The 27,583-nt window shown below is 37.6% G+C and overlaps 1 protein-coding gene across 2 annotated transcripts; it reads left to right on the top strand.

Moving 5' to 3' along the window:
- Positions 1-146: 146 nt before the first annotated feature.
- On the top strand, positions 147-27,498 carry lin7a (lin-7 homolog A (C. elegans)). 2 transcript variants are annotated; one of them, XM_056748736.1, is made up of 6 exons: positions 147-275; positions 10,031-10,149; positions 17,908-17,979; positions 21,044-21,253; positions 22,804-23,009; positions 25,974-27,498. In XM_056748736.1, exons 1-6 carry the CDS (start codon positions 236-238, stop codon positions 25,996-25,998), a joined length of 672 nt encoding a protein of 223 aa, XP_056604714.1. In that variant the 5' UTR covers positions 147-235; the 3' UTR covers positions 25,999-27,498. The 2 variants fall into 2 exon arrangements, with proteins under 2 accessions (XP_056604714.1, XP_056604715.1); XM_056748737.1 differs by having other exon boundaries at positions 22,804-23,013.
- Positions 27,499-27,583: the final 85 nt, after the last annotated feature.

The raw sequence follows: 27,583 nt of genomic DNA, 5'->3' as shown, positions 1-27,583 counted from the left end.
AAAGCTATAATAAAACCCGCTCGATGATCCCCGCACGTTCAATGAGCGCCAGGAAATTCGAATTTGTCCGCTAAACAAGGGGATAGTAAATAATCCCGTACCCCTCCCAACCACTCCCATTATCCACACGGGCTCCAATCCGCTCTCACTCGCTCTCTCTGCCGCTTCGGTCTGTGCGCTGACGCCGCAGCTCCAGTAGCTTCTCTCTCTCTCTCCCTATAATATTACAGCAGTCATGGCGACAGTGACAGTCCAACCGCTAACCCTGGAGCGAGGTGAGTACTGAAAAACGCACGCACGTTCCGTCCCTATCGGACGAAAGATGCTGGAGGTTACTTTAGACTATTGCACTATTGATGTATCTGATTGTTGGATTATCGGACTTGTCAGAATGAAATCAGTCTTCGGGCTTTTGATGTTTCGGTGGATGTTGCTTTCTCCGTATGGCTCGTGTCCGTCAGGTTTATGATGATGATCAGATTTTCGGATCCATCACTGCGTGTCATGTAAAAGCTCGCCAACAATTTATCTCCTATCCTACGTATCTTTACATAAATCACTTAAGACACATTATGCACATGCACTTTTCTGTTTGTCAATACAACGGTATAAATATTGTCCAGGCTATTTCGTCCTTATTTCACTTTACGGAACTTTCATGGAAAACAGGCTCAGACTATTCATTCCCACGGATGCTGTTATTAATAACCACGATCTACTGTTTCCGACGCGTTCCTTTGGGAAAAATGATACGCGTCATTTGAAGTCGTGTGTACGGAGGCTTGCTTTTTTAATAACGTCGTTAATGTTATCATGGGAGCAACGTTGTCATTGCTTATTTTTACAACACTGGCAGAGTAGATTGAAGAGACTGTAAGTGCGACGATATGTGCTGATGAGTCGCTGTTGTTCTCTTAAATCCACCAATGCTAACACGATTATATTTAAACGATTAAATAAAAGATTGTGGGATATCATACCAGTTTAAAAGAATAAAGCGACAAAGATATTTATAGTGAAATGAGATAGGCTGGCATGTGCGCATATCCGCTTTGGATGTGTGGAAACTATCGTTGAAATAACGGGATCGTGACGTCGCAACCTGCACGACCAATCAAAACGCTCCTTTATTGCTCCTTTAATGTTGTCACGAGCTTGTGTAGCAGACAGCTTTTTTAGCCTATTATAATGAATGAGCTCATATGAAAGGATCATTGCATCCAGTAGAAGTGTTGATTGGCAGGTACAATATATTTTCTTTTAGAGTTATTAAGGTCTGTCATGATGCCGGGTGACAGAGTTTCTGGGCTATTAACATTTGATTTAGAAAATGAGTCAAAAACTGCAGAAGTACACTTTAGGCTTGTCTTCAGAAGCGAAGACAAAAACAAAAGTGTCCTCATTAGTTCCTATTCATTTATGTTGTTTACAAAGAAACCCAAAGCAATTGATTTGCGTAACGGCAGTACATTTAAAAAGACACCTTTATGATATCAGAAAGCCACAGGCCACATATTGTTTACAATTTTCTTGCAATAAGACTGTTTTGCTGGGGGCTAAACAAGGAACATGAAAGCATACGGAAGTGTAAATATAATTAAACCAGAAGGAAAATAACCTGTCTTTATTCGGGTGCATCTATAGTTAGAGGTTATATTTAATTTCTTATTTAAGGAGCTGATGAGTAAAGATACGCTCACTGTCCTCTGTGAAGGTGTCTAATGTACAGTATGGAACGGTGACTGTAATTATCAAACCAAATCAATACAATTCACTGTCAACATGTGTACAGCATTGAGCCAAAGTCCCACGTGACAGGAAATCCATTACACCTCCAAGGGGGGTCTTAGTTGGAATGCTTGTGTTTAGAAAACACGACTGTACAAGTGCTGTCTAGAAAAATATATTTAATCGTGGGGGGTATACACCGATTTTCAGGAAGGTGTATACCCCAAAAGCTGCAGGTATGTAAAAACAGTTATCCTAGGGTATTGTGTGTAGCCTTCTATGTAAAAAGATAAAAGCTAAGACACCTGACCAGCTAGAGATTAAGATCAGGTAACCATATCATTGACTATTTGTATCTGATCAAACCTGTCTGTTTTACTAATAATTGCATGTTTGAAAAAAGCGAGGGTTCAGAAAGACAGACAGTGTATCAGTTAGACATCAAGGGATTAAAGCTGAGGTTATTTGTAAACACTTGCACAGTTCTCAATCTAGGCTATTAGCCAGTTGAGGTGCTCTCAGATCGCTGGGATGTCACAGTCGAACCAATTACTCCTAATTCATCTTCTTTGATAAAGTGAGGTCCTGAGATACCTCTAGGGTCCTGCTCGTGGATGTGGTTTTGGGTCTGCACAAACTATGTGTTTCGGAAGGGCTGCCAGCCATAGATGAGCCTCTTCTTCAAGCTTGCCTGACCCATAAAGATGCCCGTCTGAATCTAAAAAGAGGCAGATGGCCAGCACTCTCTCAGGCAAATCATTCTGGCATGTAAAATGATGAAGACAAAGCCCTTCGCAGGAAAATTGTTCTGTTACAAATGCGTGAAGCATGGCCAAATAGTGTCTTGGCTCAGAATAACTAGTATTGTTCTTATACAATACAAGAACAAACAAAAAAAGCAGTCTAATCATAAGGAAATATCACATGATATATCATAAATCAACACAAAATCAAAATCGAGCCAAGTTAATACACGTTCGTGGTGTTATTGTGCACAATTTATCAGCGCATACTGATAAAAAAACAAATCCAAAAAAACAAAACATGTTTGTCAATGTCAATGCTTGCCGGTGGTGTTGACCATTCGGGCTTCATTCAAGGACGAATGCCCACTTTTCATTATGCAATCAATTCCCATCACATAAAATCAAGCTTTGTTTTCTTTGTATAAATTATACAGATTTAGGAGTGTAAAACCTTTTTCTCCAACCTTTGCACGGTATGCATTGATTTTTCCTGATGTAATTGATATCGCCGCATTCCAATAAATGGCCCAATGCTCAGATGATGATGATACGTCTAGAAATAAAATGGCAACATTTCCGCTAGCTTTGCAAGTGTTGCAACTTTCAACAATGATGTCTACAGACATCTTTTGCAAGCGAAACGACAAACAATGCTATGCAATTGTATGCAATGTACTATTATCAACAGAGAGGATAATTTACTGTTTTACACACACCTGTTTCTGCATATAATGTATTTTATTCTTTGAAATATTCATATTTATCGTCAGGATTTATTATCCAATCCTCCCAGCATGCTGCCATGTTTATGTGATGTCATAAAGCTGAAAACGCTAAAGATTTCAACATAACAATAACTTATTATAGTATAAAAGCAATAGTTATAGTGATTCTCGCCTTCAAATCAACCCTTGATAATAGAGACACGCTCAATATACTTTCAAAAGGAGCAGGAACCCACTCTTTGAGAAGAATAAAATACAGGGAAGTCACTATCTGATACATGAAATGAATAAAAATGTCTGATCTACAATCAAGTGCACTGGGCGGCTATTTGTCAGCTTGTCTGTAGCAGTGATCCGTTATTCCGTTCTACAGTCTTTCCTTGCGAGCAAAACTAAACTTTATATCTGGCAGCTCTGTTGAGGTTTCCTTTCATAGAAAGGATTTGATAACAAGACTGTTAGTCTCTGTATGGCTAACAGACACATTGGAAGCCTGCAATTTAATGTCAAGTGAGAAAAACATCATTCCTAAGTACTTTGGTGTGTCAGAGAGTTGTGCTTCAATTTTTCTAAACAGACTTGTGATTATCATCTTAAAGAAGACAAAACAAATTAAAAAAAAATTCTGTTGCCTTAATTGAGGAAAGGACCAAAGCCATACCTAGAAATATCACATAGACGTGAAGGGGGATCTTTTAACTTAAAACATGGGGGAAAACAAACAACCTAGACTACATTTGCAAATGTACAGGAAAAGCCTAGAATTCATACATCATAATAAATTTGCATGCACTTCCCCATTAAGCTAACAGAGTTTATCAATGTGCCATGCTGCACCACAATTGCCTCATAAATCAATAACCCACATCCCGAAAAGCAGAGCAAATGACCTTCCCTGTCTCTTTGCTGTGACCAACTTTTAGAAAGCGTTGGGAATAATACACATTATTTATCACACTATTGACAGATTGCTGTAGCAGACGTTTTAAGTATTTTTTCAGATAAATGTATGCAAAATACGGCTTATGCTCTTTACACATCAAACTCTCCTTGACAGAATAAAACCTATTGGCGAAAAGGATCTAGGATAAAAACATAGCTCAGTGCAAAACACTCTCAAACCAGAAAAAACATTGTTAACAGTACATCGTATAAATAAAATAGTTAATCTAAATGTTGTAGTACGTGGTTTAATGGAAAGCCAGGTCACGTACAGAGTGCATTGTAGTAGACTCATAGATTTATGTGGGCAGGCAGCCCCGTGTGGGCAGAAGATCTGAAGGCGTTGAATTACGCAATCACTCTGGAATGTTTCTCATTTATGACACTATAGGTTACAAGAAGAAATACATGATAACTCTTTAACTCTTTAGATAACGCATTTGCACCCCATAATGCTGCCCTGAGTGGTATCTGTGATGGTTTAGTGTACCAATGAGACACCTACAATACTGTACATACAACAGCTGAACTGTTTTTGATCCAGAAGAACGTAGATATGACGCAAGTCTCAGGCTAGATCCACACTGGGGCTTGAGCTGCCACCATGCAAACCCGAAACCTTGCAATTAATCTTTGGAATAACGGTCAGTGCGGCCGTGTTCCAATGAATAATGGTTCGTATCATTTAGACGTATTAAAAATGGTTTTATTTGGGATGGGACCTGTATTAATGCACCAAGTGTAGGTCAGATGTTGGCACAAATCTGCAAGGAAACCGAGGCACCGCAGAGAATTAATCCTATCTGTAATAGCAGTACCTGAGATGGGAGCTTAAATGCTTTTAGAAGCATTTTCCATCATATAACTTTCTTAATGGCTGAATTTATCTTCAAAACGTTGCTTCATGCTCTTTCAAAGATATGGTCATTAACGCTCTCTCAGAATGCATTAACCACTCCATTTATTTTTATAAGTAACTTTGCCCACAAAATGACATTATGGTAATTGATCTTAAGAGAGTTAATAAGACATTAGACATCATTTTTATCTCTGAGGTTACAGAATATCAGATCAGGATAGTTGAAAGTGCTGTAAGAAATCAAAGGCATTTTTCAGACTTCCGTTTGCATTGTATTGGACGCTTCCAACCATGAGCCTTCTCTCTAAAAAATTTCATCTCTCCTTTATGCATTTCAGCACAGAGGTTGCTAGTCAGGTGGGTTCTTTGCTTCCTGGTCAGTCAACTTACCAGAAAGTGTACTTAGTTCACCCAAATAGTTTATCGTTTACTCACCCTTGTGTCATTTCAAACATGTATGACTTTCTCTCTTATGCACAACACAAAAAAAGATAGTTTGGAGAACGCTGGTAACCAAACAACACTGAACCCCATTGACGTCCATTGAGTAAACGATGACAGAATTTTTTATTTTTGGGTGAACTGTCACTTTAAGGAAAACAATAACAGCCATAGAATCTGTCGAAATAATTATTCTGCATTAATACATAAAATATCTCAGGCTCCTGTATGTCAAATGGAGATGCTCTGTATTATACTGTACATTTCTGCCAGGGGTGGACTAGGACAAAAAACGGCCCCTGATTCCCGCTCCATTTGGCGAACAGGAAATTGTATTCCGTTCATGTGTGTTATAATGAGCTGGCATCATGAATTCAGTCCGCCTGTTGAATCGAGTGTGTCAAGGACCCCAGTGATTAAATTGGTTAAAAAAAGGACTTTGTTGTGATTCATTACAAATCTTTCAAAATCCTTGTATGATGTAAATCTGAGGTATTTTCATGGCAATTAATTTAAAAGACATATCAAAGAAAAAGTACATATTATTTCAAGCAAACACCCTATGCGTGGCATTTATCCTAAACAAATGTTAACTGGATACCCCGAGGTTGTAGGTGAACTTGTTAATAGCACCAGCACTGCAATGTGTTATTTATGTTTGGTTAAATTGTCCGTGCAATTCTCATCAATGGTGAAAATATATAAGTTACAGCAATCGTTTTTTTGTTGTTGTGCAAAATCTGCTCATTACCGCACACTTACGACCCCAGACCCTCCTCTTGACAGGAACAGCCGGTAATAACAGAGCTTCATCACTGTATTAATGAGGAGACAGTTGTTGAGCAGCCGGTTCTGTGCATGTGTGGATCTGCTCCACTGTGGAAGCTGCTTCAGGACACAATGACAAAGGTTACCTTCAGTAATTTGATGTCAGGGGCTCTGTTGTAGGGAAAGCGGAACGGACAGCGTAATAGTTCATGCTGCTATTTATTTTGTGCTATAGATCACAGGCAAGGCCAGAAATTTCAAGGTGGGTGGACCTTTGATGAAATGTGTTGGACCTTTTTTCTGAGCACTCTTTAATGCTATTGTCAATATTATGAATTGTTACAATTTTGCTTGGGAGGGTGCTACAGTTCAAAAGCTAGTGAGCTGCCTACACAGGCAGCGTTTTAAGTTCATCACTCACTTTCATACATACATTTAAATTCAGTTTGAATGCAAAATCTTTGACGAGAGCTTATATGAAGCAATTTGCCCCATTTTTTCGAAGCCCATTGAGCATCTGCACAATTGAATGATACAGATTAGTTTTAATTTTCTATCATCCATGTTATACAGTGAAATGAATAGAACACCAGTGATAAAACTGCTCTCCTGCGGTTTCAATCATATTTTTCTGTCTAACACCACCAGATCATCAATTCTTGCTATTTGACATGTCAGAAATCAGCGTGGGGCCTGTTTAGGGCATTGCCTGTATTGTTTTTTTTCAACAAAAGCATCGGCTATCAATTTTTATTGACATTTGATGAAAAAAGTGTGATTAATGTCACACCGACGTCTCATTGACAGCTCTGTGCTGTAGCCAAGTGAGACGTCCCAGGACACAGCTTAGTTATAGAGCTAGCTGTCAGAGTTTTAATGGAATCAAATCTGCTTTAACAACAGAAGAGTTTAAATCCGTCGACCTTTTTTAATCCGGAGTGCAGAAATTCAGTGCAGTGTGAAAAAGTAAAGTAGAAATTCTATTTGGCATTCAGAGATTTAAGCAAAAAGGTTGTAACCTTCTTCTCAATTTCACTGACAGAATTGACCTTAAGTCAATTCCATGTGCTGTTTTCCCACAGGGGCACGGGTTGTAATAGCTTTCATGTCTGCTTTCATAGTCTCACGGGGTCTGGTTTTATTAGTTTCTGTCAGGGTTTGTCCCATTTTACTCCAACGTCCATTTAAGAACAACAGTATTATCTGATGCTGGATAGTTTGGGACAAAAACACACTGTATCTCGAGGGTAGACAGGGTCTTAAAGTATCGTTCTCATTTTTCGTACTGAACAGATGCACATTACGTAAAAGGGATGTTTCTTTTTTTTTATGGTCCGAAGATGTACGAGGACAATTAGCCACATGAATGCATAAAGAAAAACATGTCAAGTGGTGGGCTATAAACTGCTGAACGTGACCGGAGACTGAGCTATTAATAGCATTAGGTTCCTCCGTGATGGGGACGTGTAAAATGACTTTATTTTTAACTGATTGGATTGGACTGTAAGAAATTTAGTGTAATGGCTGTTTTCAAAATAAGTTGGACATTGATAGGTCCCACCGCATACTCATATTGTTGATCCGGTGCTGTTCGGCTGCTTGGGATAAACAAATAAACATCAAACAAGATAATGGCTTACTTACCAGCATTACTTTTAATGGAGAAGAATTTAAAGACGGATCTTCTTGCCAAATGTTTTATCATGCCAACACTTTAAAGCACTGCCGCTGAAACACAGTAAATCAGGCCTATTTTTTACACCGTCTTAATTTAAATCTGGATTAAAGATTCTGAAATCTCTTTTGCAGACTCATAAATCTATCATCATCTTCAATCACGTACCGTCTCTGGACCTGTTCCACATTTGTGGAATGATCTGCCCCTACAAGATCAGCATATTCTGTAACCATCTTTAAGAATCGTCAGAAGAAAAACAATTCTTCCGTCAGCACCTGATTTATTAGTTCTGATCTCTTTTCTACGCTTTACATCCCTGATAAAAAAGACGAAGCTTTGTATACTGTGGTGGGCTATATGAGACCAGTTTTACTTCCATTGTTTACCTCATTTGTAAGTCGCTTTGGATAAAAGCGTCTGCTAAATCAGGGGTTCCCAACCTTTTTTGTGCCAGGGACCAGCATATTCATAAAAAAAAATCCAGGGACCAGTTGTCAATTTTAATGCCTCAATTTTATGATGCATCATTTGGAACTGTGTAAAACAACAGCCTATCATTTATTTGCAATGAACTAGAAACATTGTCAATCACTTAGTGACAACTTAATAACTTATTCATCTCTCGGTGAATCATGCAGTTAGTTGCCTCACATTCTGGCGCAACTTCTTTCACCCTGACAGTGAACCCCGACAACCGGCCGGTCATCGCGGCAGCCCCGTCAGTGCAGACACCAACACAAAACTTCCATTCCAGTCTGCCTGCTACGTATTCGTTCAATACTTAGAATATTTCGGAGCCGGTGGTTGTGCTTGGAAGTGAAAGACAACAGAGCAAATCTTCCTGCATCTCATCTTGATGCACGTACCGCACATAAACTAACATGATCGCCTTATTTTCCACGTCAGTCGATTCGTCAGCTTGAATTGCGTACCACGGAGATGCTTTTAATCTGCCCAACAGCTGCCCCTCAATATCTTCAGCCATGTCATCAATTCTCCTGGCAACAGTATTGTCAGATAGTGGAACATGTTCCAACTTGCAAGCTGCTTTTTCCCCCAAAAGTTCCCGACAAATATCTTTTGCTGCCGGCAAAATTAGCTCTTCTCCGATTGTAAAGTTTTTTTTAGCTTTAGCTATTCGGTGAGCAACCAGATATGACGCCTTTGTTGCAGCTACGTTTACTGATGTTGAGGATATCAAAACTTGCCGCTGAGCGTCCAACTCACGTTTCTTTCTTTCGAAAAACTCCTCCGTTTTGTCTTTGAGAGTTGGGTGTTTGGTGGTTAAGTGCCGCTGAACACACAATGGATTTGGCGCCACGGAATCGCCTGTTGTGGTAAATCCATACTTAATGTATGAGTTATCGTATTTACGATTGAAGCTGGACTTTTTTTTCCTTTTTTTTTCTCACTATTTTCGAGTTGGTCATCGCCTTTTCTTTTACCCGAACTGTCCGCAATGAAATTAGCCATTGAAGTTTGCTGAGGCCCGCTCATCTCTCACTTCTCTGTCACTTCAGGTGCACCGCACTTTTTTTGCAGTCCGTTCAGATACAACGCGTTGCTAAGCAATCGCAAGACGCCCAAAGAAACATATTTTAATCTATTTATTATTTATATTTTGGATTAAATAGCATGACATGTCATAGCACTTAAAAAGCATTTAAAAAAGACAATTATTATTATTATTATAAAAAAAAAAAAAAAATTATTCTGGGAATATTTCAAGGCCCGGTACTAACGGGTCCACGGACCGGCACCGGTCCGGGGACCGGGGGTTGGGAATCACTGTGCTAAATGATTAAATGTAATGTAAATGTAATCCATCTTCTGTTTTATAGCAGTTTTGTTTATATCAGACCATGACTGACCCCAGCAAAGGTCTCTGAGCTATATGGCAAGGTGAATGTATGGTTTTTTTTGCTCCGCGTAGAGAGCTTTCATTGCTTTAGCTGTTCTCTTTGGCCTTCAGCAAGTCTATTTCCATTATCCTACCAATCGATTCGCTGCAGCTCCAACACCTTTCCCTGCCCTTCGCTGCAAGTCTAACCGCTGAGCAAACCCTACTCTCTCTCTCTCTCTCTGTCTTTGAATCACTGCTTTCTCTCTATTACTTCACATCTGTGTTTTCTTCCTCTCACAGATGTTGCCAGGGTGATTGAGTTGCTGGAAAAATTACAGGAGTCAGGTGATGTCCCGGGTCACAAGCTGCAGTCCCTAAAGAAGGTTCTACAGAGTGAGTTCTGCACAGCCATAAGAGAGGTGAGTCACGTGTACTGACATGTGATGAACCCTACATTTTTCTCAGTAGGAGACCTCAGTGTTGTACAGCATTTGATGGATTAGACAATAAATAATAATTACATAAAAAGAATATTTAAATGAACGGTTCAGTTGAAAAATGAAAACCGTCATCATTTACTATCTCTTTAATGTCATTCCAAAGTCATTAGATTTCTGTGGAACCCAAAGATAGATTTTCAGACATGTGTGGACATAATACTGCTCAATGAAACAAAAAGTATTATAAATGACAGTTTTTCTCAATTCGTTTGGCTCACTTCTCGAATGAGACTTAACATTCTCTAAACTGTAAGTTCAATGGTCACAACTGTTTTGAACTCTATTGCGTGTCTGAAATATGTAATGAGTGATTCAAAACATTTAGTTCTTGCTTCAAAAGCTAGCTATTTTGTCAGACAATTGGCCAGTGCCACCAGGGCCATACTAGAGAATTCGCTGAATTTAGGTTTAAATCATATCACTTTGACGTGGTCTATTTACATCTAACAGAAGATGGTAATGGTGTTGTAAACCCTTCTTTAAAACTTAAATGTTTAGGAATGTTATACAAACTTATGAAACATTGTCTTTAATAACAAAAGGAGACTTTTGACAAACTTATAAAAAAATAATACAAGAGAATACATTATAATAAATATATAATAAAACGGATGTAAAAATGACCAGCAGTACTGTATAATAGTATTTTCAATCATTCTTGGTGTCTAACAGAGACATCGTATACTTTCCATCTCCTTGCTGAAAAATCCTTAAAAAACTGTGATTGTGCTGTGGGCAAACTCCATATACAGTATTATGCTTCCAAACCTGCTTGATTGGTTGGTTGATTGTATTTAGTGTTTTACAGCAATTGGCAGATTTGCCAATTTAGCGGACATTACAAACTTCCCATGTCAAATATATTCAGGTTATATACTGTACATGAATGCCTCATAGATTTTGGTAACTGAATGGATCATTTTGCGCGTGATGGTCCACGCGATGAAAGAATGTTGAAGAGATTGACAGTTTCACTGAGAATTAGTTTTGTTCCACAAGCTCTATGCTTTTAGTTATTGCGCAAATTGTTGAGAATTCTACAAAACCGTTTGCCAAAACACATGAAATTTGTCCTAAATCAATTAGAAACTAAAGTCTGATACGAACAGGAAACAAACTGTTCAGAGACCCAAACTTATTGTTTTGAGAAAAAAGTCTCAATCGAGAAATGAGCCCAAGTGATTGAGAAAAACAGTAAAACAAAATAGGAATTTATATAATAAATAATATATTATTCTGGAGCCTTACATATTTGTAAAAGTATGAGTGAAGAAGGAAATAAGTCACTATTTGCAGAAAATCTCAAATGTATTTTTTGGCGAATGCTGCAGATTTGACATCATATTTTCCTGTGACTTCTGTATTCAGTTTTTTGACAATTATTTTCAATCTCAGTTCTGTATTTACACAATGCCACAACATTTCACTTTTATTCAAAGGTACTTAAGGTATATTCAAGATATATATTTGATCATTTTTTATGTTCCTTCTGACCGATAGACAGGCATACAGACAGATATACAGGCAGACAGACAGACAGACAGACAGATGGGTTGATAGATAAATTGCTAGACAGACTGATAGATTGATAGATTGTTTTATGGATGGACGGACAGACAGACGTACAGACAGATTGATAGATAAATTGCTAGACAGACAGATGGACACATAGAAAGTTGAACGGACGGACAGACATACAGAGAGACAGACAGACGGATAAACAGATAGACAATCAGACAGAACTCTTTGATTATGGAACAAAATTTCAACAGCATCCGAGCTTGACGTTGAAGACGGGTTTGCGTCACAGTTCTTATGGCAGTAAGTGTCTGTCGGCATAGATACTGTCAAACAGTGGCTGTTCTTTTTTTGTGCTTCCCAGCTTCTTACGAGCAATTTTAGAAATTCAAATATTCCGAGACAGCAGTTGACCTGTGCCACTGGGTTTTAAGTGCAGTTCCAGGGCAAAATCCTCACCACTTAAGAATGTCCCTATCCTCCATTTCAGCCCATGAATACGGGAACCATGCTGGTAAACAGCTAGAAATAGTTTTCAATCCACTTTATCTCACTGACAGACACTTCGGCATGATATTGCCTAAGTGAGCTTTAGCATCATCCTGGTGGAAAAGGCTTATTTTTCTGTGTAGGGGCGTGTGTGGGCGCTGTGCACCACAGGCAGAGAAAAGAAAGAGATTATGTTAATTAGGCCGTTTTTTTATTTATTATTACAAGGATGATTATATGCCGCCTTTTTGCGTGATGTACCACAGCTGTGCTCTTTGTCAGCAGTGGGCCGAACACGTATAACCGTGCGGTTGTTTATTTTGAAACATTGTGCGAGATTAATTCAGGTCCTGACAATCTTGTTTTATTTTCATATAAAAGTCTGACTGACAATGCTGTGCAATTATTGTTGAATCAATTTCAGTTTTACCCACCTCTAAACACACAAAACAGTATGGTTGGACAGTCAGAAGGTCCATTTTTGTTTACATTCTGTTTATAAATGGTCGGTTCCAAAAAAACGTGTTCCAACGCAATCTCAAATAATTTGGTAACTACTTTACAAGATGGCTAATTCGTATGAATGTGTACTTTCTCATTTGTACATTTATGATTTGCTTTTGTGCCAGTGATGGTTAGGCTTAGGGGTGTGGTTAGGGGAGGGGCTTAAGTATGTTTTTTTTTAATAATCATGTTTTGGTCATTGTAATTTTGTTAGCTTTCTGTTCAAATTGTTGTCATTGATATGAATATGAGCCAATTAAATTATAGCTTGCGATTCTTAGATAACTTTGACCTTTTTGTGCATAAAATGCATCTGTGACCCCTGAGAATGATACGCTCATGACAAAAAAAAATGAAAAGTGCCCATCTAAGTGCTTCAGACTGCAAACGAGAGTTATTTCATCGAGCTACATGCCAGATGACGCAACAGATGAATAATAAAGTAACGTTTTCACTCTTTTGTAGCATCAAAGTATATCATCAACCATGAGAACAGTGCATTATGTAATAAAACTTTCAGCAGGACATCAATTCACAATCTCAGCATCCATCAGGCCCAAATGTTACCGAGCCGTGCTCGGATTCCCCGTGAGCTCATTTCATGGCCCGGCAAATGCGCACAGTATCATATGGCACAATCTGTCTCTTGCAATCCCCTAACAAGGGTATGCGAGGACACCCGCACGACAAATGTCAGTTTAATTTACAGCACCAACAGTGGCAGGAACAATGTCAGCATGACATCTCATCCAAAAACAATCAAAGAACTTGCCACAGACATAAAACATTGGAAGACCAACACGACTAGTACAGGGATACTCAGCCCAAAAATGAAAATTATATCATCCTTTACTTTCGGTTATTTCATTTACACTCGTACTTTCTGTATGTTCATCCAGTCTCTGATTATTACTTAGACCCCAATAGGGAAAATTGGCAATTTTTTCAAGGTACTGTAACATGTTTTAAAAATACCTTGATAATTGTTTGCCGTGACAATGATGAGTCTGGCATTTCAGACCGTCAGACACCATTACCATTGCAAACATGTTCATGATTCCAAACCCAGATCTCAGAGGGATACGACAACAGGGCCATTATCAACTGAGAATTCAGTCATTCAATGACTGCGGGGTCAGAGACGTCAAAGTCCCTCTTTATGAATGGTACATTCGTGTGTGTAAGTAATAGAATCTGTGTGCCACTCCTGTGGGATAAATTTGCAAATAAGAAACTTCACCGCCACTCCAACTCCAATTTTTGGACACTTTGCCAACTAAAAGGGAGCGTTCTTAGAACTGTGGCTAACGTTCTATCAACGTTACATAGTAAGCAGCATTTTTAACTGGTAGACAAATAGTATAGTGCGATATAATAAAGTCAACATATTGTTTGGAGAAATTAAACTGCAATAATCTTTTTTTTGTTTCTCAAAAAAATGTCAGTTTGAAACCCCCTGACATAAGTAACATTAAAAGAGCATTATATCAACATTATATGTCATGGCTAGATGTTCTAAAACCTTTATGAAAATGTTAACACAAATATGTTATTCTTGCATCATTAGTGTAACATTTAAAACATCCATAAATAAATAAAAATATGAAATGATAGCAAAATGTTTACTTATACTTATTTACCTACTTTATACCGCAGTCAAACATTTATAAATGTGCCAAAGAAGTGGAAGATAAACTACCATAGAAAAGAGTTTCTGGCCCTACTTTACCCCTTTCGTAATAGTGCCACAGTAGCGCTGGATAAACAATTTTCAGAAAAACAGAAAATACGTTCAAGTCCTGTTTTGTAGTTCATTCCTGAAAGTTCCAGAGAAAATTTTATCAAATGAGAGCATAAGGTCCTCCTCTCGCCTTTTCTCCTCCTTCATCTCACTCTCTCTCATCTCAGACAGAGCTCCATGGTTACAGGAAGGCCGTCATTCAGTCCTGTGGGCAGGTTTTTCCACTGTTTGGCAGAGGAGTCAAGTGCAATACACCTGTGTGTGTGTGTTGCTCCCAGTAAGGTAAAACAGATGCGAGATTCTGAAAGCAGACCAAACCCTTGGTGAGCTGAGATTAAAGGGAGAGCTCCCTCATGATGTTGCAGAAACCACAGCTGAGACAGGACTGAAGGAGAGAGATAGAGGTGTTTTATTGAAGGCAGGGCTCTATCATGACCAGAAAGGCAGAACTTAAGACTATTTGTTAAAAAGAGCCCCAGTAGCCCTGCTGACTGCATTAATAATGACATTGCCGACCGCAAACTAATTTCTTTCCAATAAAAGTGACATAACATAGTTACCAAGGCCTGATTTTCTCAACCATGTATCATTAATAGATGCTGCTGCGGTGAGCAAATATATGGACTCCACCATGAATCATGAGATGTGGCCACACCCACAAATAGTGATGACACAATTTTTGGTTTCGGATATTTTTGACATTTTAGCCAATTTCTGATGGCAAAATAATTTTTAAATGCTATACGTCTTTTTCCAACGTGTGATGTTATGGCCTACAGCAAATCTACATTAGCCCTGGGGATTCCAGTTTTCCATTTCTCAAGAACCATTTGACTGTGAAGCAGATGGGAAGGAAGAGACCCCAAAGCCAGAACTTCAAAACAGAGCTTTGTTCTTCAAACTTCAGAGTAAAGCCGCTGACCTGCCAATTTAAGGCAGCTGTCATAACAGAATCTTGTTTTCCATCCACTGTGCACAAGAATCGACACTGAAGCATGTGATACATTGTTTCCCAAGATTGTGAAGCTTGTGCGAGCGAGTGACATATTTAAGTAAATGCACAATATTTCACATACTGTAGATGTGACGTCTCCATCTATGCAGTTTCAAAGGAATATTTCACCCAAAAATGAAAACGATAAATGAACAACGGCGGTACCTATACACTTCTATTGTATGGACATAAAACCAATGCAAGTCAATGGGTACCGCCGTTGTTCGGTTATATTCTTCGAAAAATATCTCCTTTCTTTTCTAGCTTTTATATTTTCTCATTTTTGTGTTTAACCCTTAATTTTTACAAGTTAGTTGTAAAACCACAACATGAACTTTATTGATATTCATGCTTTCCAAGAAGCTATTACAGGACACACTGTTCCTCGGCCGAAGGTACGGACATGCGCACGCAGGTGCAGCACTAACTTGGCTCTTAAATCTATGTTTTGTCTGTCTGCATTGATCCTTCACAAATCTGTTTAAGTTCAGTCTTTCTTGCGGATAAAAGTAAATCGGCTATATTTTCTTGATTAAAGGCATTGAACGCGACATACAAAAGGAGCTAAAAAAGAAGTGCAGCAAATTAACTGTATTAGAGGAATAGTTTAGTCAAAAATTTAAGTTCTCACATATTTTACTGATGGTGATTTTTAACTAAAACATTTAGACACTTTAGGTCCATGTCCTAACATCTTGAAGCTCTAAAAGGTACATATTGTACATCCGTTATAAATATTAGATTTATTTAAATGTGCTCGTATTTTGGGGTATTATATGATGTTCTAGGTTGTATTAGTTGTTTTAATAATACACACAATCAACAATATACTAATAATATATTATTGATATTTATAATATTAAATAACATACGTTTTTTTTTTAAATGTCACACACTAGGACACATGTGCAGTTTGTCAACTATTTGCTGTTTAAATATGGCTTGACTCTACGTCAGAAAAAACATATATTTTTTAACATTTACATACATTTCAAGTATAAAATGAGTAGGGCTGAAAAAAGAAAATACTATTTTGTCCATAATGAAGAGAAACAGCCCCAGTGCCTCCGTCTTCCTGTCGTTGGGCAAAAAAGAAGCTTGAAAAATCTTCAAAATATATCCTTCTGTGTCCTACATACAAAAAAAGACTAATAACACGAGAAGGTGCGAATAACAGAGTTTTTCATTTTAAGGCGAGCTGTTTAACACAACAAGACTTTGTTGCAGCTGCCGCAAAGCCTCTTGGGACTTCCAAAACATGTTGTATTTTTTAAAAGATGAAAAGTCAGACACATCAAACGACAACTTTGAGTAAATAAACTATCACTCTGGAGAAGATTCTGCATAGCAAAGCTATGCAAGCATATTTCACTTGCAGGACGGCGCCTTTCTTTAGCACCGAACGCTATTTTGTAAACCGCAGACACTAAGCGGGCTCTTTCCTTTTTGTCAAGCTGCTTCGAAAGGCCACCCGAGTGCACCTGCTCATTGAGAAGGTTTTATATTGAGTGGTTTAAAGTCGACACGCCAGCTTGCATAGAAATAGCTATTTTAAAGGTCTTTTATCATGTCTCGGTAGGAAGATAGGAAAACTGCTCAAGATACAGCCCAAGGTGCTTGACAGATCACAGAGAAAGACACAGCTGTGTTTCAGAAGCATGGGTTAATGAGATAAACATATGTTCCCCAAATTCACGAAAGAAGGTAATAGTCACGCCTATGGGTGGCGTGAAAGGGGATGAAGCAACAGATCTTTAAAGCTGAAAGCAAGACACAGACATGAAGACAATTGAAATAAAACAATGTAAGGCATGCCTTACACACTAGTTTGGGACCTTTTGTGAAGATCACATACACATAAGTGATGCATAATATTGTATTAATCTCAGATCAAACATGGCTACAGAGATGTGGGGGGAAAAGTAATAAGAAAACAAAGAGGAAAGAAAAAGGACTGTTTGTTTTTTAAGAGAAAGAGGTATAAAGGCGGAGAGGGATGAGCTGTTCTCATGGACTTGTGACGTTTGAGATCATGAAGTGTACACAAGCATCTGTGCCTTAAACAAGCAAACGCAAAGGCATCGACAAACATTTCAGAATTTGCAGAGGTTTGCTTTTGCATGCAGGAAAGCACAGAAGAGCATTACAGCAGATCAGTCAGAGAGTTGTACAATCTTGCACAGGAAGGCTCTAATCTTTTTAATATTATACATGTGAATGCATTACGGTCACTGTGGCATGGATTTTGATGTTCATCCGGTCATCTAAACGACATTCTTGCTTTAGTGTTTTTGTTGAAGGTGAACAGTGATGAATTCATAGGCATGCTTGGAGGATCAGGAGCTCTCGGGTAGTTTTGGATCAAATTGAAAGCTGTACAACTGTACTATTTAACATAACTGAAATCTCTTGTTCTCTCTGCAATTTACAGGTTTATCAATACATGCATGAAACGATAACAGTGAATGGCTGTCCGGAGTATCAAGCACGTGCCACGGCTAAGGTAGGTCTGACCTTCCATGTCACTGGATCGTCTTTGTTCAAATCTTTCTGTGCAACTTTTCTAATCATGTATTGATAACGGGGAAAAGTATGCTTCGTTTTTTTTTACAGTTGAATGCACAGCCTTGCAAAGTAGGCAATACTTCATTTCACTCGTACAAAGCCACTCAACCCATGCGCATTGTGGCAAACTGCAATACCTCGCCTAGCCTCAGGGGTCCATAAGGATCAGTTAAGGGACGGGTATAGTTAAGTTTCTGTGTCTGTCACTGTAACGCGTGCACAGCCGCCAAAGCATATTCATCCACAGATAAGCCCAGATGGACAAGCTCGACACATGTGCAGAATCTCACCTAGTGGACTTGGCCTATATTTTTTTTCATGCGCTGCACTGCAAGATTTTGATAACTGCGCAGATTCACCACAAGACCTGCTTTACTGCTTAAAGTCCAAAGTATAGTCAAGCCGTCCACGCCTGCATGATGCTATTTTTGTCATCAGGAGAATCTGCTGTCGTCCATACATCCTGTCGCCGTGCAGCCCAATTTTTTAAGCTGCGCGGACGTAACGCTTATACATTATACACGTAATATTGTAATGACGAAATTTGCATCATGTGGACTGCAAGCTGACCCTCGCGTACACACAAAAAGTGAAGCGTAACTTGAGGATAATAATCACATAAGTCTAAAGACAATCTTTTGATACATTTTCATGTATCATACATATTCAGACAAACTGGGAAATTTAATTTGTAATGCCTACTGTTGCAGTGTTATCATGGGGTATCAGACTCGGAAGACAGCACACTAGTCATGTGTTGCTTTTTTGGTGTCTGTTGACAGCTATGAGCTGCTGTTTTATGACTCAACTCTTCTGTAATCTTGAAAACAAAAAAACGACTTTCAACAGCTTGGAGGCTTGGAACAACACATGGCATATATAATGAGAGAATTTCTGTTTTGGGGGGGAAACAGTAACTGTCATCTTAAAACATTTTCAAGGTTGTTTTCCAAAAATCATACAGTGTGTAAAAAGTGTGCCCTTGCAAAAAAAGAGACATATTTAGTGCACACAACCACATAGCACTGATTTAAGAGAAGGTTGCACACTGATTGGCCAAACACGTAAAGGCCATCTGCCATCATACAAGTTCCCAACCCCTCCATCTCTCTCTGCGTGGGTGCGCAAGCCAGCAGGGCGCTTGGCCAACAGCAGAAACAAAAGGCAAAGAGGTGAATAGGCAGAGAAAACAAGATAGATATTACAAAGGATGCTGAGTGATACCCTATATACCATCACTGAATAGCTCAAAGGCGGCTCTTGTGGGTGCTGAAGTAATTGTGTTCTTAAATTCAATTAGACTTGTGTTCAGCATAATACACTATTAACCATGCAAATCGAGTGAAAACAGAAGATGCTCGCTGTATCAAGGGCATCCTCTAAATCTCTTTCTCAGAGATGTCATCACGTCTGAAAAGATAATGTGCAATTATAATTTCCTCTACAGAGGTCCTATCATTTAGAGTAGTTCTGTATTATGTAGTTGAACAAAAATGTATTGCATGTTGCATGATGGATGAAAACGTTTCCAAACTGAACACATAGACCAATTTCAAGATCAAAATTGAGCATGACTACTCTACTCTATACCTAATGTTACAATTTAATGTCTGAAGTTTATTTTTATTAATGTTTCAGTTTATTTCATTATATTATTATTTATTAATAGTATTATTATAGTTTTTATTAATATAGTTTATAGTGTCTATTTAGAGACCCTGGAAAACAGTTAAATAATATAAAATGTGATAAAAATGTCCCCCTTAAAGATTACTTACATTTTTAATTACTACAGTTCTTATTTTCTGTCATCGTTGTTATTTTACCATACACCAAGGGCAAAGCTTTAAGAGGTGACATACTGTATAATATTGTATTACACTTTCATGATGATGGATAGATGGATCTTTGTGTAATCTCTTGATTGGATGGCAATTCATGTTCGGCGTTCATGTTTCGAATTTTAATGAATTGACGCTCTTGTCATTGATACAGCACTATAATGCAATTCTTTATGGGACTGACTTGCTACTATTTATACTTTGTTCTTACTGTCAGTGAAGTGAACATCGATACATTTAAAAACAAATTGTTAACCTTTAAGCGTACATTTGAGCGATGTTGTGATAATATACTTCAGATACATCGATTCCCTTGTACCATGTTAAATTAGTATGCTCCATGAATTCTCCCCAGATGAGCGAAATTATCATAACAATTAAGGTTCTGAAACAGGATGTCAATTACAAAAGCCTCAAATTTCCCCCAAAGCACTTTGCTTGGTTACTTAAAAAAGCTACTACAGGTAAGAAAAGCACGTAGAATGCAGGATCAGGTCAATTAGCATGATGCCAACGGCTGCGTGCCATTGGGAGCGTTTTCAATCGATAGCACATAAATTGGATGGAGAACGGAAGTTAAAGTGCCAGTCACCCTTTGGGATGCCCTGCAGCAATAGAGCTCAAGTAGGCCGCTTCGGGATTCATCATCCACATGCCAAGTGCATTCAAAGTGTAGCACTGATCTAAATTTTTAAATCTTATATTCCTAAGGTGTAGTTTGTAAAAAAAATAGAAGCGCATGAATGGGAAACTGGGAAAATATATGCAGACCGCAGGTGCTACACAAATTAAATTGAGTATTTTATTTTAAATTCACAAGCTCATGCAGTCTAAGTAAAGTTTGCCCCCCCCCGGACTATAGAGACTGGTATAGGGATAGATATTAGACAATAGAATGATGTAAATACCATCATGGAATTGGGGTTGAGTCGGGATGCTGAAAAAATATCGCAAGGGATTAGATAGATCAAAGTGGCTGTATAACAGCTAATATAATGCACATATAGGCTATATAAAGTACTATTGCTCAGGATGATAAATGAACACATCATATGAAATTCTGTAAAAAATGAATCCCTCTATCTGATATATAGGTCCATAAAAAGATCAAAGTCATAATCTCATTTCTCATAATCACACTGATCATTTGTTCCCTGTCAGGCCACAGTGGCGGCGTTTGCGGCCAGCGAGGGTCATTCACACCCGCGAGTGGTGGAGCTTCCCAAGACAGAGGAGGGACTAGGCTTTAATGTAATGGGCGGTAAAGAGCAAAACTCTCCAATCTACATCTCTCGCATCATCCCCGGGGGCCTGGCCGAGAGGCAGGGGGGTCTGAAGAGAGGAGACCAGCTCCTGTCTGTCAATGGTGTGGTGAGTGCCAGTGTATTTTCTGTGGCTATTTGAACTTAAAAAAACTACATTTTGGATTCTGTGATTATGTATTCAATTTAAGTAATGATATTAAAGAAAATATTCAACTTTTCTGCTCCCCAACCTCAAATCTTCAAGTTAAAAGGAAAATTAAAAGGAAGAAGCTGCAAATGAATAGCTGAAATTATTTATCCTCCTCGAGGGACAGAATGTTGTTAATCATTTTTTGATCATTTTAAATGTCATATTAATTTTGAAAGTTACTGTATATCAAATATTTTAGAGTCACACAAACCAACTCATACAATAACAAGATAAAAATCCAAGTTTCTGCAACTTTTCAGTTGAAGTCATATACTACAAAAAATATGCAGGAGAAACATTCAGGACGAAGGGAATTCTAGAAAATACTAACCAATGAAACAATAATGCTCAAAATCATGTTTTGTTTGTAACACTGCAATAAGAAAAAGGGAAAATATAAAAAAAACGTAATATTATAATGTTAATATTACTAGGGTATCCCGTTTTTTTATTTTGACTAACCTTGAAAAAATATACCGTGACCAAACTACTTTCTCTGACTTTTACATGACTCTTCATGTTGGAGGACACAATTCACTCTGCATTGGAGTCAAATTATAATTATTTTTCTAAACAAACAAACATTTCCAATAATGTTTACAAGGGTGATAAATCAATTCTTGCAGCTATTAATCCAGCAGATTTATTGGACAATGGATTTACAAGTAGATGTCACAACAATATTTTTCTTGCCCTTTAAGCAAAGTTTGACATCTAAATAAAACGAAGGCTTTCAGAAAGAATTAATTTGCCTCATCGACTGTAATAAGAAAACATTTTTCAATGAACATTTTCTTATTAAACCAAACATGCTACGGCTGCTGAGATAATTGGAAATTAATGGTTATCTTCTGTGAAATTTAATTGGAAGTTCATCACTGTGAGACATTTTCACAGTGCAGATCTAAACTAACAAAACTTTGAGTTAGGAAATTGATAAAGTTGCGGGAGTATTAAGCAAACCATTAAGAGTGAAACTTGATATGATATAAGCAGTTTTCGGTTGGAAACATACTTTATGTAAGTAATGTGTACTGCTGAACATTTTGCGCTTTCAGTAATGAAATTTTAGACCCCAAGGGGGCGATGTCAACTACATATAAAGATAGTTCAGCCCAAAATTCTTTGATTGAGTTTCTTTTCTTCTCCAGAACACAAAAGAAGATATTTTGAAGAATGTTGGGGAACCAAATAACAAATTGACTTCCACTGTATGGACACAAAACCATTTATGGACATTTCTCAAAATATCTTCTTTTGTATTCCACAGACATACGGGTGGAAAAAACAGCATTTTATATATATAATATTTTTGGGTGAACTACCCTTGGGCTGAACTAACTTTAAAATCACACTATAATGCAACACTGCTAAAAATGGAGATCAGGAAGCTAAAAGCACTTGTAGATTCCTGGCTGTATAACCAGAAAAAACGAAATAATGACTAGTGCTTTCATTTTCCTCAGAGCGTGGAGGGCGAACACCACGAGAAAGCGGTGGAGCTGCTGAAGGCGGCCAGGGACAGCGTCAAACTGGTGGTGCGCTACACGCCTAAAGTCCTGGAGGAGATGGAGGCCCGATTCGAGAAGCTCCGCACTGCCCGTAGACGTCAACAGCAGCAGCTTCTAATGCAGCAACAGCAGAACCTGGCCGCCCAGCAGAACCACATGTCGTAGGTGAGGCTTTTCATTGCTTTAAGGGTAACAGGACCTTAACGCGGCGGCACACGGACCTGTGGTCCTGTGGGAAATGACAGGACATGCATGATCTAGTGCCACATGCTGCCTGTCACCAGTGGAACAGACTGCTGTTGTGTCTGATGCTTAGTTGTCATGTCATAATGAATAAACAAAAGAGGTTGGCACGGGATGCTTATGACATCACAGGGGCATTCAAGCTGAATAAGCAGGATTCACGTATCAGGCGGCCAATACAAATTCCAGCAATTTTCGTTAAAAAATGAAAAACTTTGTTCCATCATTTGCACAATTATGCACAATCAATTAAAATGATTTCACTTCATTTGAAGATTTTCACTTCATTTTCATTTTGACTCAGCTGTTGTTCTCATGCTGTCACAAGCCTACTATTCTTATAGTGTAAAGCTGCTTCTGGTTTCTGATTATACAAAAGGATGAATCAAAGTGATATTGAAAATATTTATCTAAAGCAGTCAATCTAAAGATGTAATCTAAACTATTTATCAGGACAAATGGTCCCCTGTCTCAAGACCGTAAACAAGAAACACCATTACACACTTCAGATGCTTTATAATGCTATACTATGTTTTTCATTTAGATTATTTATAGTGTTTTGTATTTCAGGACAGGCAAAGTCAATATAAACTGTCAGTGTATGGATAAGCTGACTTAAAAAAACATCATATAGTGTATTGACAACAAAATATTTGTTCTGAAAACTATTCATTACAAACTCATTTATAATGCATGATATACACAGGCAAGCGTAGTGCTTTTTTCACATGGTATTATTATATCTCTAAATTATGTAAATAAGGACAGAAAAATATTTTTGGGGAAAACTTTTCCTTACAAACTCATTTATAATGCATTACACTGTATATAGGCTACAGGCAAGAGTTTAAATTTTTTCATATAGACTAGACTGGACTGGACTAGACTGGACTGGAACGGAACAGAATAGCAACAAACAACCCTTTTGCACATAGAATAGACTAGACTATGCTAGACCAGACTAGGATTGAATAGCCATAAATAAGTGTTGGGCTTTTTCTACAGGGTTTTATTATATTATTATATATATTATAAACTCACATAAAACACTTATATAAAATCTCACAAAAAGCTCACATTACAAAAATCTATTTCTTTTACAGTGCCCCCATTTTTATATTTAAAAGAGAGTGCATTCAATCCTTTCCGAGTCCATTATCCTTTCTCAGAAATAACACCACTCATTTCCTCAAGCCGTCCTTCCTCTTTGCAAATAGAATTGAAGAGAATTCTATTAGTCACAATGCTTCCCAGACAGAGCAAAGCTCATCTCTTTGTATTAATGATACTCAGCCCATCTCGCGCCTCATTGCCTCACTGCAGTTAGCTTTGAGCAGCAAGATACTTGGCACAACTACAGTATAACCTCTCCATAGAAACCGGCCAAGCCTAAAATGAAGCTATAAGCTGTACCCGCTCTAAAGAAAAGAAACATCACCAATACCTGTATGCTTATCACCCGATGGGCACTAGGAGTCCTTAGTTCCATATCACCTGAGGCTAAATCCGTGACTGAAATCATTTGTGCTTGTGAGCTGCTGGCTTGAGTCTTTATGGGTAAGAAAATTCAGTGGGAGAGAGTTGATCCTGGATCATCCCCTATCAAGATCAGTGTGCCGAATTAAAGTGAAGCCACAGTGACCAGCAGCGCTCTACCAGAAACAAACTACACACATAGACATGCACACAGACCACAGTCCAAGACAAGATTTGGGAGAAAACAACATTTTTACAAGCTTGCAGGTCAAAACACATTTACTAGTGTACTCATTGACTTGAAATGCTCTTCATAGCCAGAGTCTCGGCATACAACATTAAGAGCACTCCCCTGCTTCTACGTTTTACCCATATTCCCAAAGACTCAATCGCAAAAACAAAAAATACTGATAAGTGTGCTGCACAATATCAATTAAAATGTTAAAAAACATACACAACAATTTGACGCAATGCAGATTCATAACAGACCACTAAAATTTGTCATATTCTACGGAGTCTGAGTTTAGTTTTGCTTTGAAAGTGACTCAATTGAGATGATTCTAATAGAAAGATGTTACCTGCTTTAAGGACGGCTATAACACTGTTAAAAAACTTGGTTCTCACGATTCAATTCGATCATGATTATTATGTCAACGATTCGATATCATGATGATCTGAAACCTCTATTTTGAATATTAATGCACAAGCAAGTCTGTTTCCCTTACACTGTTGTAGCTGTTTCTCATCCTTGGAGGTGAGAAACAGAAATATGCAAGCACTGAAATTAAAGGTGGAAAGATGTATTTATATGCTTTATGTCAACAGCAACATTTTCAAACAAGATTATAAGACGTAACTATAATACTCTTATTACAATAAAAACGGTAACCGTTCACACATATTATATTTTGATTTTAAGATAGTTTTTTATGCATCGATGCAGAATCGTTTACATCAGCATTGCGATACATTGTAAAAAAGCATAATATTAAACCGCCCTCAAAACAGTAAAATGTTATTATGGAAATAAATGTTTAATACAGTAAAAAAGGCATATTCACAAGTTGTTTGTAAAATAACATAAAAATATGCATTAAAAACCTTTTTAAATAAAAATAATATTTTTTTCAGGGCTATTTTTTATACCATCTTATAGACAGTTTTATGGGCATTCATGCCTGACCCGAAGTCAACCTCCAGTTTGTTATAATATAACAATTTATTTTACATTTAATTTGTATTAGTATGAATTAAATAAATATTTTAAATTATTATTTTAAATTGATTGGATTGTATTAAATGTAAACTACTAAACAGTTATTGATTTTTTGCGGAAAATGTGAAGAAATACCTTAAAGTCACCTTTAACCTTGTCTCTCAGCTTTTGTCTTTATGTTTTTCAACAGGCTCTTTCAAAAGAAGAAAAAGTAGAGGACAGTAGATGAGACAGTCTCGGCCTCCCAAGCATGACGTAAGGAGATCCAAGAGGAGGACCCTTACTGTTCTCCAGTAAAGACTATCCTCTGTCAATGTACTACCTACAACTCAAAAGGTTAAAAACTCCATGATCTTTGTCCCAAATTGGTGCTTGGAAAAACGTATGTGACAAGAGAGAGAAAGGCTCCGGGTACACGGTTTTACAGTTAATGTTCATATTTCAGTTGTCTGGAACCAGTCGCAAGTTGTGACCCTCTTCAAATGTCCTTCTTGTAGTTTTGTGATAACGTGTTTACTTGACATGTATTTCCGAAGCGTTTTTATTATTGTTTCCTTTCCGTTGCCACAGCTTTGTGCAGTATCCTTTTGATGGGTTCTTTTGATGCTTGTGTTTCTGTGAATTGAAAGCGCTTTTTACGTCGGATGTCATTAATTGGAAAACATTGAGGTATATTACACCACACTGTAGCAAGGAGTATTTTGTTAAGAAAGTAGATTTAGCAATAACACTTGTTTTGTCACATTTAATTGTATAAATTATGATTAGAAAGTTCACTTAAATGGGAGGGGGTGAATCTTGGAACATAAAAATTAATTAAACTGTATCGTATGCATCATGTGACATAAGCCACAAACATAATTTGCACAGAATGAATGGAGAACGGAGCGGCACGGATAGGGATTCATTTCTACCTAGAGCATCTTGTATGGCAGGTATGGTTTATCAGAAATATTACTATAAATATTGCTATTATAAAAATATAAGTATATGTGAGGACAAGTCGAATGTTAAACACAGCTACAGTATGTGAACTCTACAAATCATTTTATTCTTTTAAAGTTATATTTTCTAGTTTATCTCAGAGGTTTAAAAGATTATGCTGTTATTTATATACTGAATGTATACATTTTACGTAACCGACCACCTCATTCACTGAAAGCATTGTCCTGTTTTGACAATCAATTTATGAAGAAATCATTAATCCATTGCATCGTTTAATTAAAATAAAAAAATGAATTTTTATAACCTCAAACGCCGGAAAATATCCATTCATTGCAATGCTGTTGTACTGTTAGTTGAATACTGATAGAAGCAAAATTGTACATGGGCAACTATAAATCAGCAAACAAATGTAATATTGTATCTGTGTTGTTATTTCATTTGATGATTTTACTGCGTATGACTTTGGTAGATATTTGAACTCTGTTGGTTGGTTTTTGAGTAAACTTGAAGTGTGGGTTACATGTAAACGTGTCATCCTATAAGACAAAACCATGCAAAGCTGTGAAGTTGATTTGTTCCTTGACTTTTACTATGTTCATTACAATTGATCTCTTCCCCTTTTATATGTTTACTTACAGACTTTCTTATTAAAGACTTGCATTTTTGAGGCTGGAAAAGCTGATCTTATTATACAGCAAGAAAAAAAACTACCGAGTGATATGCAATTGTTATACATATTATATTTGTATAAATAAATATATGTGCGTGTACGATGCTTCGATTCTTGAATTTATGAATACACTAGATCTGTTAAGGTTCACAAAAACGTATTTAAAGTTAAATCAAGTTCTGAAT

The sequence above is a fragment of the Triplophysa dalaica genome, chromosome 5 (genome assembly GCF_015846415.1).
Source record: "Triplophysa dalaica isolate WHDGS20190420 chromosome 5, ASM1584641v1, whole genome shotgun sequence".
NCBI lineage: Eukaryota > Metazoa > Chordata > Actinopteri > Cypriniformes > Nemacheilidae > Triplophysa > Triplophysa dalaica.
Note: the sequence above shows the minus strand (reverse complement) of the source record. Positions and strands in the feature narration are given on the sequence as shown.

Coding starts and splice junctions, on each gene's coding strand:
- lin7a (XM_056748736.1), top strand. CDS start 236: ATGGCGACAGTGACAGTCCAACCGCTAACCCTGGAGCGAG. Junction 276..10,030: donor ACCGCTAACCCTGGAGCGAG/GTGAGTACTGAA, acceptor TTCCTCTCACAG/ATGTTGCCAGGGTGATTGAG. Junction 21,254..22,803: donor TCCTGTCTGTCAATGGTGTG/GTGAGTGCCAGT, acceptor CATTTTCCTCAG/AGCGTGGAGGGCGAACACCA.